At 48.9% G+C, this 15,507-nt stretch overlaps 2 protein-coding genes across 2 annotated transcripts in view; both read right to left on the bottom strand.

Moving 5' to 3' along the window:
• Positions 1–3,233: 3,233 nt before the first annotated feature.
• Positions 3,234–15,507, bottom strand: part of LOC102436955 (leukocyte immunoglobulin-like receptor subfamily A member 6) — a 30,194-nt gene continuing 17,920 nt past the window's right edge. The window contains exons 10-13 of the mRNA XM_023747408.1: positions 6,569–6,619; positions 5,168–5,281; positions 4,396–4,451; positions 3,234–3,377 (exon numbers count right to left, since the gene is read on the bottom strand). Coding sequence (XP_023603176.1) covers positions 3,234–3,377; positions 4,396–4,451; positions 5,168–5,281; positions 6,569–6,619 — 365 coding nt within the window. The remainder of the gene's footprint in view (positions 3,378–4,395; positions 4,452–5,167; positions 5,282–6,568; positions 6,620–15,507) is intronic.
• Positions 6,870–8,017, bottom strand: LOC106695123 (leukocyte immunoglobulin-like receptor subfamily A member 6). Its single transcript, XM_014448571.1, has 4 exons — positions 7,984–8,017; positions 7,784–7,819; positions 7,363–7,632; positions 6,870–7,216 (listed from the first exon to the last, which is right to left on the bottom strand). The coding sequence occupies exons 1-4, from the start codon at positions 8,015–8,017 to the stop codon at positions 6,870–6,872; spliced, it is 687 nt and encodes a 228-aa protein (XP_014304057.1).

The raw sequence follows: 15,507 nt of genomic DNA, 5'->3' as shown, positions 1-15,507 counted from the left end.
TGTGGCTGTCTCCTCTGTAGATACAAGATGTAGGGTGTGGTAGGCAGGGTGCCTGGGGGCGAGGCAGCTGTGTTACCATCGAGGGCTGGGTTTTTCCCTTTTCCTGAGCCATGGCTACTGGAATGGCCCTGAGCCTCTCTGGAAAATGGCTGTTTCATTGGTGGGGTGAAGGGGGAGCCAACTGCAGGTCTCCCAGCTGCCTCTTTTTCCTGTCTCCCCCCACACACACCCCAATGCTTCCTACCCGAGCCTCTCCTCAGGCACCTTCAGTCTGAGCCACCCTCCTTCCACTGAAGTCTCGGTTGGGGAGCTGCAAATGAAAATTCTGTGCTCTGGTGTGTGTGTGGGGGGGGAGGGGGTTGTTTGTTTGCTTGTTTAATAAAGAAATTTTTTTTAAAAAACTGTAAATAAACCCCAGGTATTATCAACAAATCAACTGGCTCAACAAACCAGCATATCCATACAATGGAATACTATTCAGCGATACAAATAAGTGAACTGTTATTACACACAGCAAAAAAACAATAACCCTGCAGCATTATGTCTGACCCGGTTGGCCAGCAGCCCTGCCGGATGTTACACAGCTGGATGTTACACGGTCTCGGTTCTGGTGCTCCGGGCTGTGCAGCCCAGCCTGGGTTCCAGGCCTCAATCATCTCAGTAAAATAAGCCACCACAGCCCAGAGACCCCTCCTCACCCTCGACCTGCCCACCCCCACCACCCACCCCCTGTGAGAGCTGGGGCAGCCCCTCTCATGGCCTTACCCTTCCTGCTGGTCTCTGGGTATTTTCTGTTCTTTCTTGATGTGTCTGTCTCCTCCTCAGCTGGACCTCAGTTGGTAACTGCGGGTGAATCTCCCCTCCCACAGGTCACAGGTTCCCCAATTCAGTCCTATGTCCAGTCTGGCCCCAGGAAGAGGTGCATAAAGATCTGCAAATTCGTCCACCATCTTCTCCAGCCAACAAGAAATAGACTTTTTTTTTAAGTAAAATAAAACGGTGCACCTGCGTGTAAGGCACGTAAGGGAAATGAATGCAACACGATTATAGTCATCAGTCATTAGCAAACGTTGTCATTCGTTATTAATAATTATGTATAACAGGATATTGTAAAAATTAATTTACAAAATTTTTATTAAAACATTTTGTACATACCGTTATATTGGCTGGGCCACAAAAATATTTGTTGTGGGCCACATGCGGCCCACGGGCCACGAGTTTGACATGCTTGGTGTAGACGGCAATAGAGATTTGTTTGTCATCTGTGCCCATTTAGTAAATTTTGCACCCGAAGGTGTCCATTTTAAATGCCGTGTGTAATACGTGGCCATCCAATTGTTCAGGACGCCCTGCTACTGTGTTTTTGAAGCCTGTACAATGGGTCGTGCTGTCTGCCCTTCCATCGTTAGTGTTAGACACGTGTGCATTCTCCCATGTTCTCTCGGGCATTCAGGCTGAGATTTATTCGTGTGGTTCATGTTTTCAAAACTGAATGGTGGGGGCGTGGATTTTCCTGGGTTTTTGTCTCAGCAGTTTCCCCTCCTCCTCCTGGACTCATCGTGTTTCTCCTCACATCTTCATGTGTAAAATTTGCTCTTCTCTTACTAATGAATATTTTTATTAAAGTACTAGAGGCTCGGTGCACGAAATTCATGCACAGGAGAGGGGTGTCCCTCAGCCCGGTCTGCACCCTCTCCAATATGGGATCCCTCACACAATCCAGGACCGCTGGCTCCTAACCGCTCACCTGCCTGCCTGATTTCTCCTATGCTTCTGCCTGCCAGCCTGACTGCCTCCTAACTGCTCCCCTGCCAGCCTGATTGATGCCTAACTTCTCCCCTGTCAGCCCGATCGCCCACAACTGCCCTCCCCTGCCGTGACCCGCCTCCTCCACACAAGGCAGCAGAGACGCCGGGATCGGCCACCTCCCTGCCACACAGAGCGGTGGGACACACAGGCCTCATCGCATGGAGCAGCCACCAGGCCCCGCCTCCACTGTGTGCACAGCCATCTTGTGATGGCCATCTTGTGACGACATGAGGGCGAGACGACCATCTAGGCTATTATTAGTATAGATTGTGGGTATACAATATCATATTAGTTTCATAAAGTTACCTCACATTATTGAGTATTTTCTCTTCCCCTTTCCACCCATCCCTCCTCCCCTCCCCTCTGGCAACCATCAGTTTTTTCTTCATTTCTATGCATCTGTTTTTGTTCCCTTTGGTTTGCTGATGTTAAAAATTCCAGGTACATAAATAAATAAATAAATAAATAAATAAATAAATAAATAAATTCCAGGTACAAGTGAAATCTTTCCCTGTCTGAATTATTTCACTCAGCATAATACCTTCCAGGTCCATCCCTGTGGTCTCAATATCAGCATTTCTTTTTTCTTTTTTCTTTTTTTTTCTTTTTTTTTTTTGGCTGATATCTATTCCATTGTGCATGCACGCCACCTCTTTCTTACCCAGTCCTCTATGGAGCTAAAGATTCATAGCAAACTTCGTTTCTAAATTCTTTGTTTAAGTGTATGTGTTATTGTTGACAGTATGACAGATATCCCCTATCTGCCCTCCACATCCCCACATCCCCATTCCACCCAGCCCCGCCCCAGGCCTTCAATGCTTGATATAATAGCTTAGGACATTGATTATTAAAGTTTTTTTCTAATGTATTCATTCATGGTTTTTAATTTCATCGTTTCATAGGCCTGATGTGTAGTATTTATATGATCATTTAATCTAAAACATGCACTTATGTTTTGGTTCACACATTGATTATTGAAAAGTCTGTTGCTTTATTTGCAGAATGTAGCGATATTGGTTATCTTTTTGTAATTTTTATTTTTATTGAATTCAGAGAGGAAAGGAAAGGGAGAGAGATATAGTAACATAAATGATGGGAGAGAATCATTGATCGGCTGCCTCCTGCAAGCCCCCACTGGGGATTGAGCCCACAACCCAGGCATGTGCCCTTGACCGGAATCAAACCTTGGACCCTTTAGTCCGCAGGCCAATGCTCTCTCCACTGAGCCAAACAGGCTAGGGCTTGGTGATCTTTGACTATAGAACCAGGAGACTCCCAGAGGGTCCCAGAAGCTCCTGGGGGTCCACATCTGGTCTCCAGGCCGGCTGGAGTCACTAGCTGAATGTCCATGGGGGCAGCTTTTCTGCCTTCTGGGGTCCTTGCAGTCCCCCTCCCTGGAGTTTGGGGTCTGGGTCCTCCCTGGGCTAGTGGGTGGCTAGAGCAGCGTACACGCTGGGCTCTTCTGGGGGCTCCTCTGATGCGGAGGAAGGGGGTGCACTTGTCTCCCGGCTGAGGGCCAAGAGGTTCAGATGGGCGTAGGTCACATCCTGGGGGGCGTCAGGTGCAGCCTGGAGCAGGGGAGAGAGAGGGATGACACTTGGTGGGGGTTTGAGAAGCCTCAGGGCCTGGGGAGGATGGGACCCACCTGTGTGTCCTCTCCTGTTTGTCTGCCCTTTGTGTCCAGCAATACCCCTGACAGGGAGGAAGGAGAGGTGGCCATTCGCTGCCTGGGTCTTGGTCTTGAGCGGTTCACCTGGGTGTATGTCACTCCCTGGGGGCCTTCACCCTGCCTGCTCTGCTGGAGACAGTGAGACAGAACAGCATCTCCTTGATTCCACAGTAGAAATCCTCCTGTCAATTGTCCTCATGTTGCCAGAGAGATGGTTTACACTTTAAATAGATCAGGTCCCTCTCCTGGTGGAATCTGCAGGGCCTTCCCGAGCCTTGGGGCCTCTGGATGCTTCTATGGTTCTGACTCTGATCCTAACATGCTCTCTCTTGCTCACTGGGCTCCAGCCTCATGGCCCATCCTCCTAAAGAAGCAGGCCCTGCCTCAGGACCTTTGCACCCGCTCTTTCCCTGTCCCCCCACCATGCACTCTATCTCCTCCTCTTGCTTTGTGTTCCTTCACAGCACTTTGCTCTCTGGGACACTGTCTGCTTGTTTGCATATTGTCTCCCTCACCCACAGGTGAGCTCGAGGCGTGTGGAGACAGTGTGGCTCAGGGCTGCACCGTGGGCCCTAAATGGAGCCAGGAAACAGCCCTGTCACATCTGCTGGGGGAATGAATGAAGGGGATCGAGGGGACCTGGGGGTGAGTCACTCATTCCTGCCTCCTCCTGAGACCTGGGGCTGCACAAGGTCAGACAGAGGACGAGGGGCCGGCAAAGGGGACCATGTAGGAGGGGCCATGAGGTCACAAGGAAACCAGGAGGAGTGAGTCACAGCAGGATGACCTGGGGGCCCAGAGGGGAGGTCAGTGTGGACGCTGCTGAGAAGCAGGTGAGGTGGGACAAGGGAGGGTCCATTGGATTAAACTGGGCAACAGAATGTCCTTGGTGGCCTGGACAGGAGCAGGGGTCTCACCTGAGGATCCAGCCTCATGCTCTCCCCAGGCTGCGGGTCCTTCATGGCAGCATCTGCTGGGGCAGAACAGAGGTGTGTCTCCTGGCAGGTCCCTGAGATCTCAAGGCCGCAGACCCGCCTGCTCCCAGATGGGCCACTAACCCAGGGTGAGGTGCAGAGCCAGGTCACACCGTGTGCATCTCAGTCCTTCTCACCCGGACCCCCATCCTCCCAGCCTAACCCTCCCCATCACCTCCTGAAATCCCTGTGCTCCCTCCCCCAGGGCAGCTGTCTTTTCCTCTCACAGAGGGCCTCCTCCTGGGAATCAGCAGCTGGGCTGCAGCTGGGGGAGGAGAAAGGAGAGTTAGGGACTGGGGGGGGGCGGCCATGGGCTGTAGGAGTCTTAGGTCTTTGGAGCAGGAATGACATGATCTGCAGGCCTCTGTCCTTGGGCTCTGGGTCTGTGGTCCCTGCAGGAGGTTGGACATGAGCCTCTCTCTGGGTTGGTCAAGAGGGACAGAATCAGCCCTGAGAGGTTAGGAGCCCCTCCCCCTGTGATTCCACAGGAAAGAAGGAACCTTAACACACACTTGTGTGCATATTTCATGAGACTGAAAAGGATGAAAGATTACATTTGTACATCGGTGCTGACATTGTTTTCTTTCAAGATTTTCTGATTTGAGAATCTGGAGAAATCCTTCTCTCAGCTGGACCTTCTCCATCCATTTGGTTTCCTGTGGCAGGTGCTCTGAGCCCCCGTTCTGTGACCCAGGTCACCCCGTTCCCTACTCACCAGACATCCTGTCTTTGCTCTGACGTTGATGTCGGAGGAGGAGAAGGAGGAGGGAGAGCAGCAGGACCAGGGCCACCGAGACTCCAATCAGGACGTACAGGTACCATTGGAGACCTTGGACACAAGCGATGTCATAAGTGAGGCAATGATGCCTTTTAATGAGCACCTACTGTGTGCGAAGTACATGCCGGTGTCTGTCACTCATCCCCTCTCATCTCACAGCAGTCATGCACCAGGGATTGCTGACCCCACCACCCACTTCACTGAGGCTCAGAAAGGTTAATCACGTGCCCCAGGTCACCCAGCCTGGGCGGGGCAGGGATGGGACTGGAACCTGGGATTGTGGGTTCCCTGTGCTCTCCTTACGCTGCCCCCCAGGGGGACACCAGCTTCATGCTCTGGGCTCCTCCTCTGCAGGGGCTTGTACATGTATCATCTGGAGCTGAGGGTCCTTCCTCAGTACCTGCCCCCAGCACAGCAGAGACATGGAGGGGCAGGGTGTGGTGTGGACTCTGAGTCTCTCCCAGGCCATCCCCACCCACAGGGCCCTGACACCACTTGGGAAAGTCAGGTTGGGCTGGGGGTCTGCCTTCCTGAGCTCTGTGAGGCCCTTATGTCACCTCATCTCCCAGCAGCCTGTGAGCAGGATGGGACCAGGGATGAGCAGACAGGAACCCGACACTCAGAGGAGAGAAGGGACCGCCCAGCCCCACAGCAGGAGCAGCAGAGCCAGGAGCTGAACCAGGGCTGATGCACCCTGTTCCCTCCTCTGAGCTGAGCCTGAGCTGAGGGGTAGGACTGGGTGCCTGGACCCTTATCCTGCCTGTCCCTCCCTGTGCAGTGTCACTGTCACTGTGACAGAGGGGACAGGCCCCATAACATCCTGGGGGGTCCCTGTGAGGCCCCTCTCCCAGGAGGTTAGGGCCAGAACCAACAGGAAATCTAAGCTCTGGAGAAGGATTCTCTCCTTTCACACTTGTAGACACTGAAGCCCAGACAGGGAAAGCGGGTATCCAAGTCAGCGAATCCAGAGGGGCCTGAACCCCTTAACCCCCCATGGTCCAGCCCCTGTCCCCATGGAGGAACACACCACCTCCCCACAGACTCTCACCTACCCCTCCGTGGGCCCGACTCAGAGCCTCCTGGGGATGAGGATGACAGGTGAGTGGTGGGGGCTGCCTTCTCCCCACTAGAGCTCAGCTCCTCCTCCCCAGCCTGGGCTCCCACATCTCCCTCTGCCATGACTACCTCACCCATAAGTAGCCTCATAGCCCTGGGACTCCCAGCCTCTCTGGGACACAGGCCTGTCCTTGAGGATCTGGGTCACTCGATCCCCTGACAGACTCTCAGGACTTGCTGGGTGGGCTGTGCGCCCTCTGAGCAGAGCTCCCCGGGACTCACCAGCTGGGGAGGTGGGAACTGTGGGTGGGGGGTTGGGGCCTCCAGAGGGTCCTGGAATTGAGGATAGAAAGGGGTGAAGCTGGGGCTCACTCTGCAGTCTCCAAATCACTCCGTACTTATCCTACATCTGCTCTGTGATCCCCGAAAACACTCCCCCCGCCCACTTAACTACTTCCCAACCCAGTTCATGGGGAGGATTCAACAAAAGTGAGAGCGTCTCTGAAGGCAGATCTCTGCTGGGTGACCAACACTCAGAACCTCACTCTCCTCCAAGCTCAGATGTCTCCTGAGGGCGGGACCCTCAGCTGCCTGTGCTCAGAGAGGCTGGGATCAGGGGCCGCTCACCTGAGACCAGTAGATGCAGGGGGTCACTAGGGTGAGACCACTCCTGGGGATGCTTCTCAAAATTGCCATAGCATCTGAACGTCCACCTGTGGCTGGGGGTCACGAGGCCCACAGGGAACAGGGCCTGGGACCACCCACTGGGCTGTCGCTGTGAGCCCAGGGTCCAGGAGAGCCTGTGATCTCCTTCCTTAGTCAGAAGGAACCTATCAAATGACTCCTTTGAGCCACACTGGAGGGTCACGTTCCCTCCTGAGGTCACCACAGGGCTGGGCAGGGCTGAGAGGCTGGGTTTGCTGTAGAATCCTAGGAGAGGAGGAGGCAGCGTGTTAAATGGGGCTCACAGCTCCCTCGTGTCCCCCAGGGCTGGGCTGTGAGAGGGGGACACCCTGAGAGCAGACCCCATTCCTGAGGGCACAGCCTGAGGCTGGGACCCCTGAGTGTCCTCTCACCTGTCACCACCAGCTCCAGGGGGTCACTGTGCCCTGACCAGCCAGTGGGGCTGAGGTAGTTACAGGTATATCTCTCTGCATAGTTTCCTGTAATGAGGAACTTGGCCCTGTCTCTAGGCTCCAGGGGCTTCTGTCCCTTCAAGTACTTTCCACCTGCATACAGCCGGTACTCCTGAGCCTCCAGGATCCCCCGACACCAGATGGTCACAGGGCTTCCCCAGGAGATCACAGGGCCTGGCTCAGCCCAGATGGTGGGTATGGAGAGGTTCTCTAAAAGGAAACCAGAGGCTGCTTTACAAAGACCTTCCCCACCTCACCCCCAGCTCAGCCCAAGACCCTCTCATCCAAGCACCTCTGTGCTCCCCCCTGAGTCTCAGTGGCTGAAGTAGGAGATGGGACATGGAGCCTGGGGAGGACTCACCTGCCTGCACATGGATCCTCTGGTCCAGACTCAGCCCTGGAAGAGAGTCCTTGTGAGAGATTTGCACCCGGATATCTCAGCTGATTCCCTTCCCATCATGGTCTGGTCCATTTGAGCTGCTTGAGCCTGAAGTTCCCCATGAGCAACAGAGTATGAGCCTCCCCTTCCCGCCTGCTCCTGTCCCCATGTCTGCAACTGACCGAGGCAGAGAAGAGCAGAGAGGATGGACGTCATGGCATCTGCTCTGAGGGCTCCTGCTCTGAAGATGGAGGAGGCCTTGGGCCTGAAGGACAGAGACGCACAGGATGTGGCGAATCAGGAGCTGCTGCCGCACTTCCGGGTTATCACAGCTGTGGACCCACAGTCAGGGGACGGCCCCTTCTTTGGGCTGGCTCTGGGTTTTTTCCATGATGAGGGCTCAGGAGGACCCCAGGGCCTCCAGAGAATCAGCCCAGATCTGGAGTCTCTTCTGACTCCCAGGACTCTGTGGGATCTGAAATCCTACTTCGGGACCCAGATCCTTGTCCTGAGTCGATCCTCTGAATAGAAGTTACTAATTTCCTCCCACGCACAGAATTGACTTTTGGTCTTTGACTCGTCCATAAACCAATATTTATTGATCACCTACTATCTGCCGAATATTTGTGCCTGAACCAGAAATACATCCGTGATGGATCCAGGAGACCCATCACCTGTATTTTGAGAATTCTTCTTGGCAGAGTATGGGCATTCGAAGGCTAATATTGCAATGACTTTACATACAAAGGACAAATGAGAGAAAAGGTGGGAAGATCTGGGGGCCATGACTAGACTATGGTTAAGGGGATGGCTATTTGAAGAGATGGAGTCCGAAGAGGTGGGAATGAGAATATTCTTGACAGGATAGAACATTCTAGAGAACCCTAGAGACATAGAGAGCCTCTGAACAACAGTAAGAGAGGGTGAGGTGGTGGCTGGTCATAGGCGTGCTCCACCCCCACCTCTCCCGCCCCATGCAAGGATGTGGGATTCTGTCTATAAGGCAAAAGGAATGCATAGGAATGGACTGTGATGGTCAGCCTGAGTTATGAAGATCGTATGGGCCATGTATCACAAACGAACCAGAGAAATGAAATGCATGTCAATAAAAGATCACATCAACTGTAACTGAACTCCAACCTTGTGTTTCCAGCCATGCTCCATGAATGTCTTACATGGATTTACCACACAATCCTTGCATAGCCCTGAGCAGTCACAACACATGCAGGGAAGAGAAATGAGAAGAAGGAACCTCAGTGTTGCTTCTAGTCCTGTGTTTTACACTATGGGCTTGGGAAGGAGCTTGCTAGTCCTATAGAACTCTAAGAAAGCAGATATGAAGGAGCACAAACATGTTCAATAGTAGATGGTGTGAGTGTGTATGTGTGTGCATCAGTGTGTGTGTGTGTGTGTGTGTGTGTGTGTGTGTGTAACTGCACCTGTCTGGTTGAAGAAAGCAGAAGTGAGAGCTGAGGTGTTTGTGGGGACGGTCTGGGGGAGTGCTGCCCCTGCAAGCACATGTGTAGAACGCTCTGACTGGTGGGAGATGCCCATTTCTGAATTGACATAAAATTAAATATTATTCAGCCACAAGAGAGAAGGAAATCCTGCCATTTGTAATGACCCTGAGGGACCTGGAGGGCATTATGCTACTTGAGATCAATCAGACAGACAAAGACAGATGCTGATTCATCTCACGTACCTGTGGGATCTGAAAAAGCCAAACTAGTAGAAACAGAGAGAACGATGGTTACCACAGGGAGCGTGGGGAAAGGAGAGATGTTGGTGAAAGAGTATCAACTTTCAGTGATAAGATGAACAATTTGGGACGCTAATGTACAGTATGGTGATCACAGTAAGCAATTCTGTATCATATTATCCCAAAAGTATCTAAGTGGTTGTATCCTAAAGGTTCTTACCACAAAAAAATGGGGCAATTATGACTTATTAACGGAATCGTTAGCTAACACTGAAGTGGTATCATATTGCAATATTTAAATGTATCACATCTACACATTGTCACCTAACACTTAGCCAATGTTATATGCCATTTACATTTTTGTATAGTTGGGAAAAATCACCCTCAGGCTTGATGTAAGAAAAACTTACCTAGAATGGAGGACAAGAAATAGAGTCTGATGGTGGCATATGTTGGAAAGCTTGCGAATCTATTCATCCACCTATGTGTTCCTTTGTGTGTCTATGTATCTGCATGTCAGTCTATCTATCTATCATCTATCTATCTATCTATCTATCTATCTATCTATCTATCTATCATCATCTATCTATCATCTATATCTATCTCCATCTGCAATCAATCTCTTTCTTCTCCAGACTCTAATAAAACTAATGTCTTAGTTAGTTGTATTTTGTTGTGGCAAACTTACCAAACTAATTCACTATCTCTCATTCTCTCTCTCTCTCTCTCTCTCTCTCTCTCTCTCTCTCTCTCTCTCTCTCTCTCTCTCTCATCAGATCTCTGATAGAAGAAACAAGTTTGACTCAAACATAAAAAACGATTTCAGTAAAACAAGAAAAACTAGATATTGTAGGTTTCCTTCTCTTCTAGAGATGCAGAACCCAACTATCCACTCTGCTTTTTGTTGTCAGAAGATTATACGTGCAACTGGCAGAAGGCTGAATAGATATTCAGTGGGTGAGAGATTTCGTGTTTCTGATAAAAATTGTTTTATATCCTTAACCATTTTATTCATTAGCTTGGCATTGGAATATTAAGCACTGTAAGCCAAATAATTGTTTTGACTTTCACATGGCAGCAAGCTATGTTAAAATCAGTATGTGATTGTAGAGTTTAGGAAAACTACACAGGACAGTTTAGAGATGTGGCTCAAGTCAGACCCTCAGCACCTGCTATTTTTGGGGTGAGGAGAGCTGGTCCACTTCCTGTGTGACCAGCACCTTGTGCCCTGCACACACTGTGGTGTGGGGACCCTGCCCACCACATCCTGTGAACTGCCTCTCGAGCTTCACCTTAACAACTGAAAAATAAGTCATCAAAACCTCTGCTATAAAAACTTCCACAGGGAGTTCACTCCTTTTCCTGATGCATGAACCTGATACCACAAACTGAATTCAAAGTTGTCATCACAGAATCCTCAAGCCAGGAAAGCTCACCTTCTTTGAAGAGGTCGAGCTGACACAGACCTGGTACAGCCTTGACCAGGAATGTGGGTGTGTATCTAGGAGGTTTATCTTAAGACCATGGGCCACCACCATCTCCCCCAATTCTGCCCTATTTTGTATGTTCATCCTGAGAAGTGCTATGAATTCAGCACTGGGCTGTGGACAGCTCTAGTCCCATCCATAGGGCATTTTTTCTTTCCTAAAGTCTCTTCAATTTCATATAAAAGGAGTATACGACTTCCATGTGTTTTCTGTGGAATGTTTTCTAGATCTTTATTTTTTAAAGGGTTTACCTTCACTACAAGTGTATTTAAATCTTATGTAGGTATTTTATCCTCTTGCATGTTCATTCCTGGCTAGTTTTTCTCAGTGGTTAGAACATCAGACCACACTCAGAAGGGTCAGGGTTGAGTCCCAGTTACAGGCATGTACCTGGGTTACAGATTCGATACAGCCCCTGTTCAGGCATGTGCAGGAGGTAACCCCTCAATACGTCTCTGTCACACTCATGTTTCTCTATCTCCCCCGCCCCCCATTTCCTCCCTCTCACTCTCTCTGAAAAAAAGAATCAATGGGAAAAATATCCTTGGCTGAGCATTAAAAAATAAATAAAAAGCCCTAGTGGATAGAGTGTTAACCTGTGTAGTGAAGGGTCCCAGGTTCGATTCTGGTCATGGGCAAATGCCCGGGTTGCAGGCTTGATCCCCAGTGTGGGTCATGCAGGAAGCAGTCTCTCTCATCATTGATGTTTCTCTCTCATCATTGATGTTTCTATCTCTCTCTCTCTTCCTCTCCCCCTCCCTTCCTTTCCCCCTCCCTTCCTCTCTGAAATCAACAAAAATATTTTAAAAAATAATTAAAATAAATTAATAAAGGGCCAACACACAAAACTTATGTCTTCAGCCCCTCACCCACAGGCAGAGGGAGGATGTGAAGACTGGAATCGCCCATGGAGAGTCTGGGGTGTCCGGCTTTGGGGAGAGGTGTGGAGGCGCAGCCACCCGGACCTGGTGCTAGAGCATCCACCAATACCACGGCCGTCATTCTTGGGAGGAACAATCGATCCACTCCAAGCAGCATCAGCCTGAGGAAAAGCACTCCACCTGCCCAGCCCTGTGGAATCCTCCTCGCCCCACCCAGCACTTGAAGTTCTACTGAGGGGTCAGCAGCATAGGCTGGGGCTCAGAAGGCTGGGCAGTGGCAGGGGTTGTCAGTGACTTGCTTTGGGATGGGGCCGTTCCCCCACTTTCCAAGGAACTCATGGGAGACCTGAGAGAAACACTAGCTTCTAGCTTCCACAGACCCAGCCTCTGGGCTTCTCAGGCAGGCACCCAGGACCCAGGCTTCCCTCGCAGCCCGGCTTCGTCAGGAGGGACATCTGGACTAATTAGCATATTAGACTATTATTATTATACATAGGTACTTGTTTTTTTTCCATTTTTATTCTTTATGCTTGTGTTCCTTCTTCCCTTTCTATTTCTTCTTTTTACAACAGTCTCTTTAGCATTTTTAAGATATATTTTATTGATTTTTTACAGAGAGGAGGGAGAAGGACAGAGAGTTAGAAACATTGATCAGCATTTCTTGCATTGCTCGTTTGGTGGTAATAAACTCCCTTAGCCTTTTTTTGTCTGCAAAGCTCATGATTTCGCCTTTAATTTTGAATGGTAGACTTGCTGGATAGAGTGTTTGGTCCCTTGCTTTTCATCACTTTGTATACTTCATTCCATTCCTTTCCCTTATGGCCTAAGGTGTTTCTATTGAGAAATCAGTTGATAGTCTAGTAGGAGATGCTTTGTAGGTAACTTTCTGTCTCTCATGCAGCCTTTAAGATTCTTTCTTTGTATTTTACATTTGCCAGTTTAATTATGATGTGTGTCAGTGTAGGTCTTTTGGGGTTCATTTTATTGGGACTCTATGTGCTTCTTGGACTTATGTGACTTTTTTCTTCCCAAAAGTCAAGGAAGTTTTCTGTCATTATTTTTTCAAACAGGCTTTTTATTACTTGCTCCACTTCCTATCCTTCTGGCACCCCTATTATTTGGATGTTGTTTCATTTCATGTTGTCCCAAAGTTCCCTTAGACTCTCCTCTTGCTTTTTAATTTTTCCCCAGTTGCTGCTCTGCTTGGGTGTTTTTTTCCTGCCTTGTCTTCTAACTCAACTTCTTCTAGTCTACTGTTGAAACCTTCCATTGTCATAAAGAGGAAATGAAGAATGACATAGCGGCCATAAACAGCACAATGGAAGAAATTAGGAGAAAAAGAGAAGAAAAAGAGAAGAGAGAAAAAATAATAAAAATTGAGTAGTAAAAAAAAAGAAAATAGAAAAGGAAATTGAGTTGGAGCAGGGAAGAGGAAATTAGAGATATGAACAAAACAAGAGACTAGAATGATAACGAATAAAGCAGATAGATAAGGAAGATCCATTTTTGAAAAGGGGGAAAAGGAAAGGAAAGAGGAAAACTAAAAAAGAGAAAGGTGTAGGAAAATGGGAGGGGGAAAAAGAGAAGAGAGGAAGAAAAGGTGCAAAAAAATAAAAGAAATAAAATTTAAAAAATGAAGTGAAGTGTCCTTCACTTCAGCCAAGTTTTAATGCCCTGTGGAAGCTAGCATAGGACCCCACTCTTCTGTCTGCCAATTCTAGGCTTCCTGTTAGGTATTTAGGTACTAATTACTGCCAGGCACTGTCTTTTGACTTTTAGCTCCCTGCTCAAAGCTCCACGTGATCCACCAGTCCACTGCTTGTGTCTGTCTCCAGTCAAGCAGGAGGGCCCAATCTGCCCTCTTTGCCTGCCCACCAGCTCTCAGTCTTAATGACTCGATAGTCTGTTTCTGACAGGGCTTTTGGCAGGGTTAGTGTTGTTTGGCTTTCAGGGAAAAAGATGGGTGTTTTTTCTTGTCCCAGAGCTGCTCCTCCACGAGTGGCTTAAATATTACAAGGACAGAGATCCTAGTATGGAGACCAATGGGGTCAGCTGGCACTCTGAAATTTTTATCAGTCTGGTTCCTAGAAGAGTGGGGTGGACGGCCCCTTCTCCACTCCTGTCACTGAGGGCTCCTTGAGACTGTTCAGACCCATAAGCTTGGCCTATGTCTTTGTTTCCTCAGTAAAGCTTAAAATGCAGGGTGTAACAGGCTGTATCACTTAGGGCAGGTTTTTTCCCCCTTTACCTCCCTTCTGGGTGTTGGGAGACGGTAGCTCCTCCCAGGGAAAATGGCCGTTTTGGTTTGGAAGCTTATGAATGACCCAATGCAGGACTCCTGGCTACTGCTTTTTCATGTCTCCCTGCCCTGCTTCCCTCCCTCACCTGTCCTCAGGCAACTCAAGTCCACATCTCCCTCCCTGAGCCAATGCCTCAGGTGTGTAGTTGCCAATGAAAACTCCCATGCTTGGGCTTCAGATGCCTTCTGTTCTTGTTATAAGTCACCTCCTCAGCTGGACCACAGTTGGAAATTCCAGGTGAATGTGCTCCAATTTAGTTGCATTTCAAGACTGGCCTTCAGACCAGGTGCCTGACAGGTCTGCCTAGCCAGCTCCCATTTTTCCCCTCCCTATGGCTGACTTATATGCCATTGTGTATACACGCTATATCTTTCTCATCCAATCATCTATGGAGCTAAAGATTCAATCCAATCTTTTTACCCCTCTAAATACTCGATATGATAGCATAGGCCAATGATTTTTTAAGGCATTTTCTTTTCTACCATTCATGGTTTTTAGTTTTCTCATTTAATAGATTTGATGTGTAATATTTACATTATCATTTAATTAAAAATATTCACTTCAGTTTTGGTTCACACATTTCTTATTGAGAAGTCTGTTGCTTTATTTAAAAAATGTAAGGATGTTTGTTATCTCATTATTAATATACTAGTGGCCCAGTGCACAAAATTCATGCACATTAAAAGGGAATTAATTAGAGGAAATATTTTAATGTTGCTATTTGCCCTTTCTCTATAATAGAAGTGTCAGAAATGAAAGAAAATTAGTAAAATGTATATGAAAAATCTCCCTCCTGTCAGAGTCTGGGGTGTGGAGTGGGACCCAGAGTCAAGTCCCCGCCCACACACACACCCCTCAAAATTGCTCAAGACACAGACCCAGCCAGCCCCAACCCCATTGGACAAGACCCAGACCTGGCTGGCCCCATCCCTGTTAAGCCTCACCAGCACATCATGTCCCTGGCTGGTGCTGGGCGGGGATGCAGAGTCGGTCAGCATCAATCACATCCCTAGCCAGTGCTGGCCAGGGATGCAGCCTCCTGCTGATCAGTTGTTATGCATGAAGGCGTGATGACCATTTGCATATTAGCCTTTTATTATTATATATTTTTATTGATTTCATAGAGGAGAGGAGGGGAGAGGAGAGGGACAGATAGAAACATCAATGATGAGAATCATTGATTGGCTGCCTCCGGCATGCCTCCTCTTGGGGAATGAGACAGCAACCCGGGCATGTTCTTTGACCAAGAAAGGAACTGTCGCCTCATGGTTCATAGGTTGACTCTCATCCAATGAGCAACACTGGTCAGGCGATATTGCTTATCTTGACTATAAAATCA

This window comes from Myotis lucifugus, unplaced genomic scaffold (genome assembly GCF_000147115.1).
Source record: "Myotis lucifugus unplaced genomic scaffold, Myoluc2.0 scaffold_862, whole genome shotgun sequence".
In the NCBI taxonomy this organism is placed as follows: Eukaryota; Metazoa; Chordata; class Mammalia; order Chiroptera; family Vespertilionidae; genus Myotis; species Myotis lucifugus.
This window is presented reverse-complemented; position numbering and strand designations above follow the sequence as displayed.

Bases quoted from the DNA above. Each gene is read 5' to 3' on its own strand.
- LOC106695123 (XM_014448571.1), bottom strand. From the start codon at position 8,017: ATGACGTCCATCCTCTCTGCTCTTCTCTGCCTCG. The intron at 7,820-7,983 runs GTCAGTTGCAGA...ACTCTCTTCCAG, and splicing joins CTCTGCTCTTCTCTGCCTCG to GGCTGAGTCTGGACCAGAGG. The intron at 7,633-7,783 runs GTGAGTCCTCCC...GTTTCCTTTTAG, and splicing joins GAGGATCCATGTGCAGGCAG to AGAACCTCTCCATACCCACC.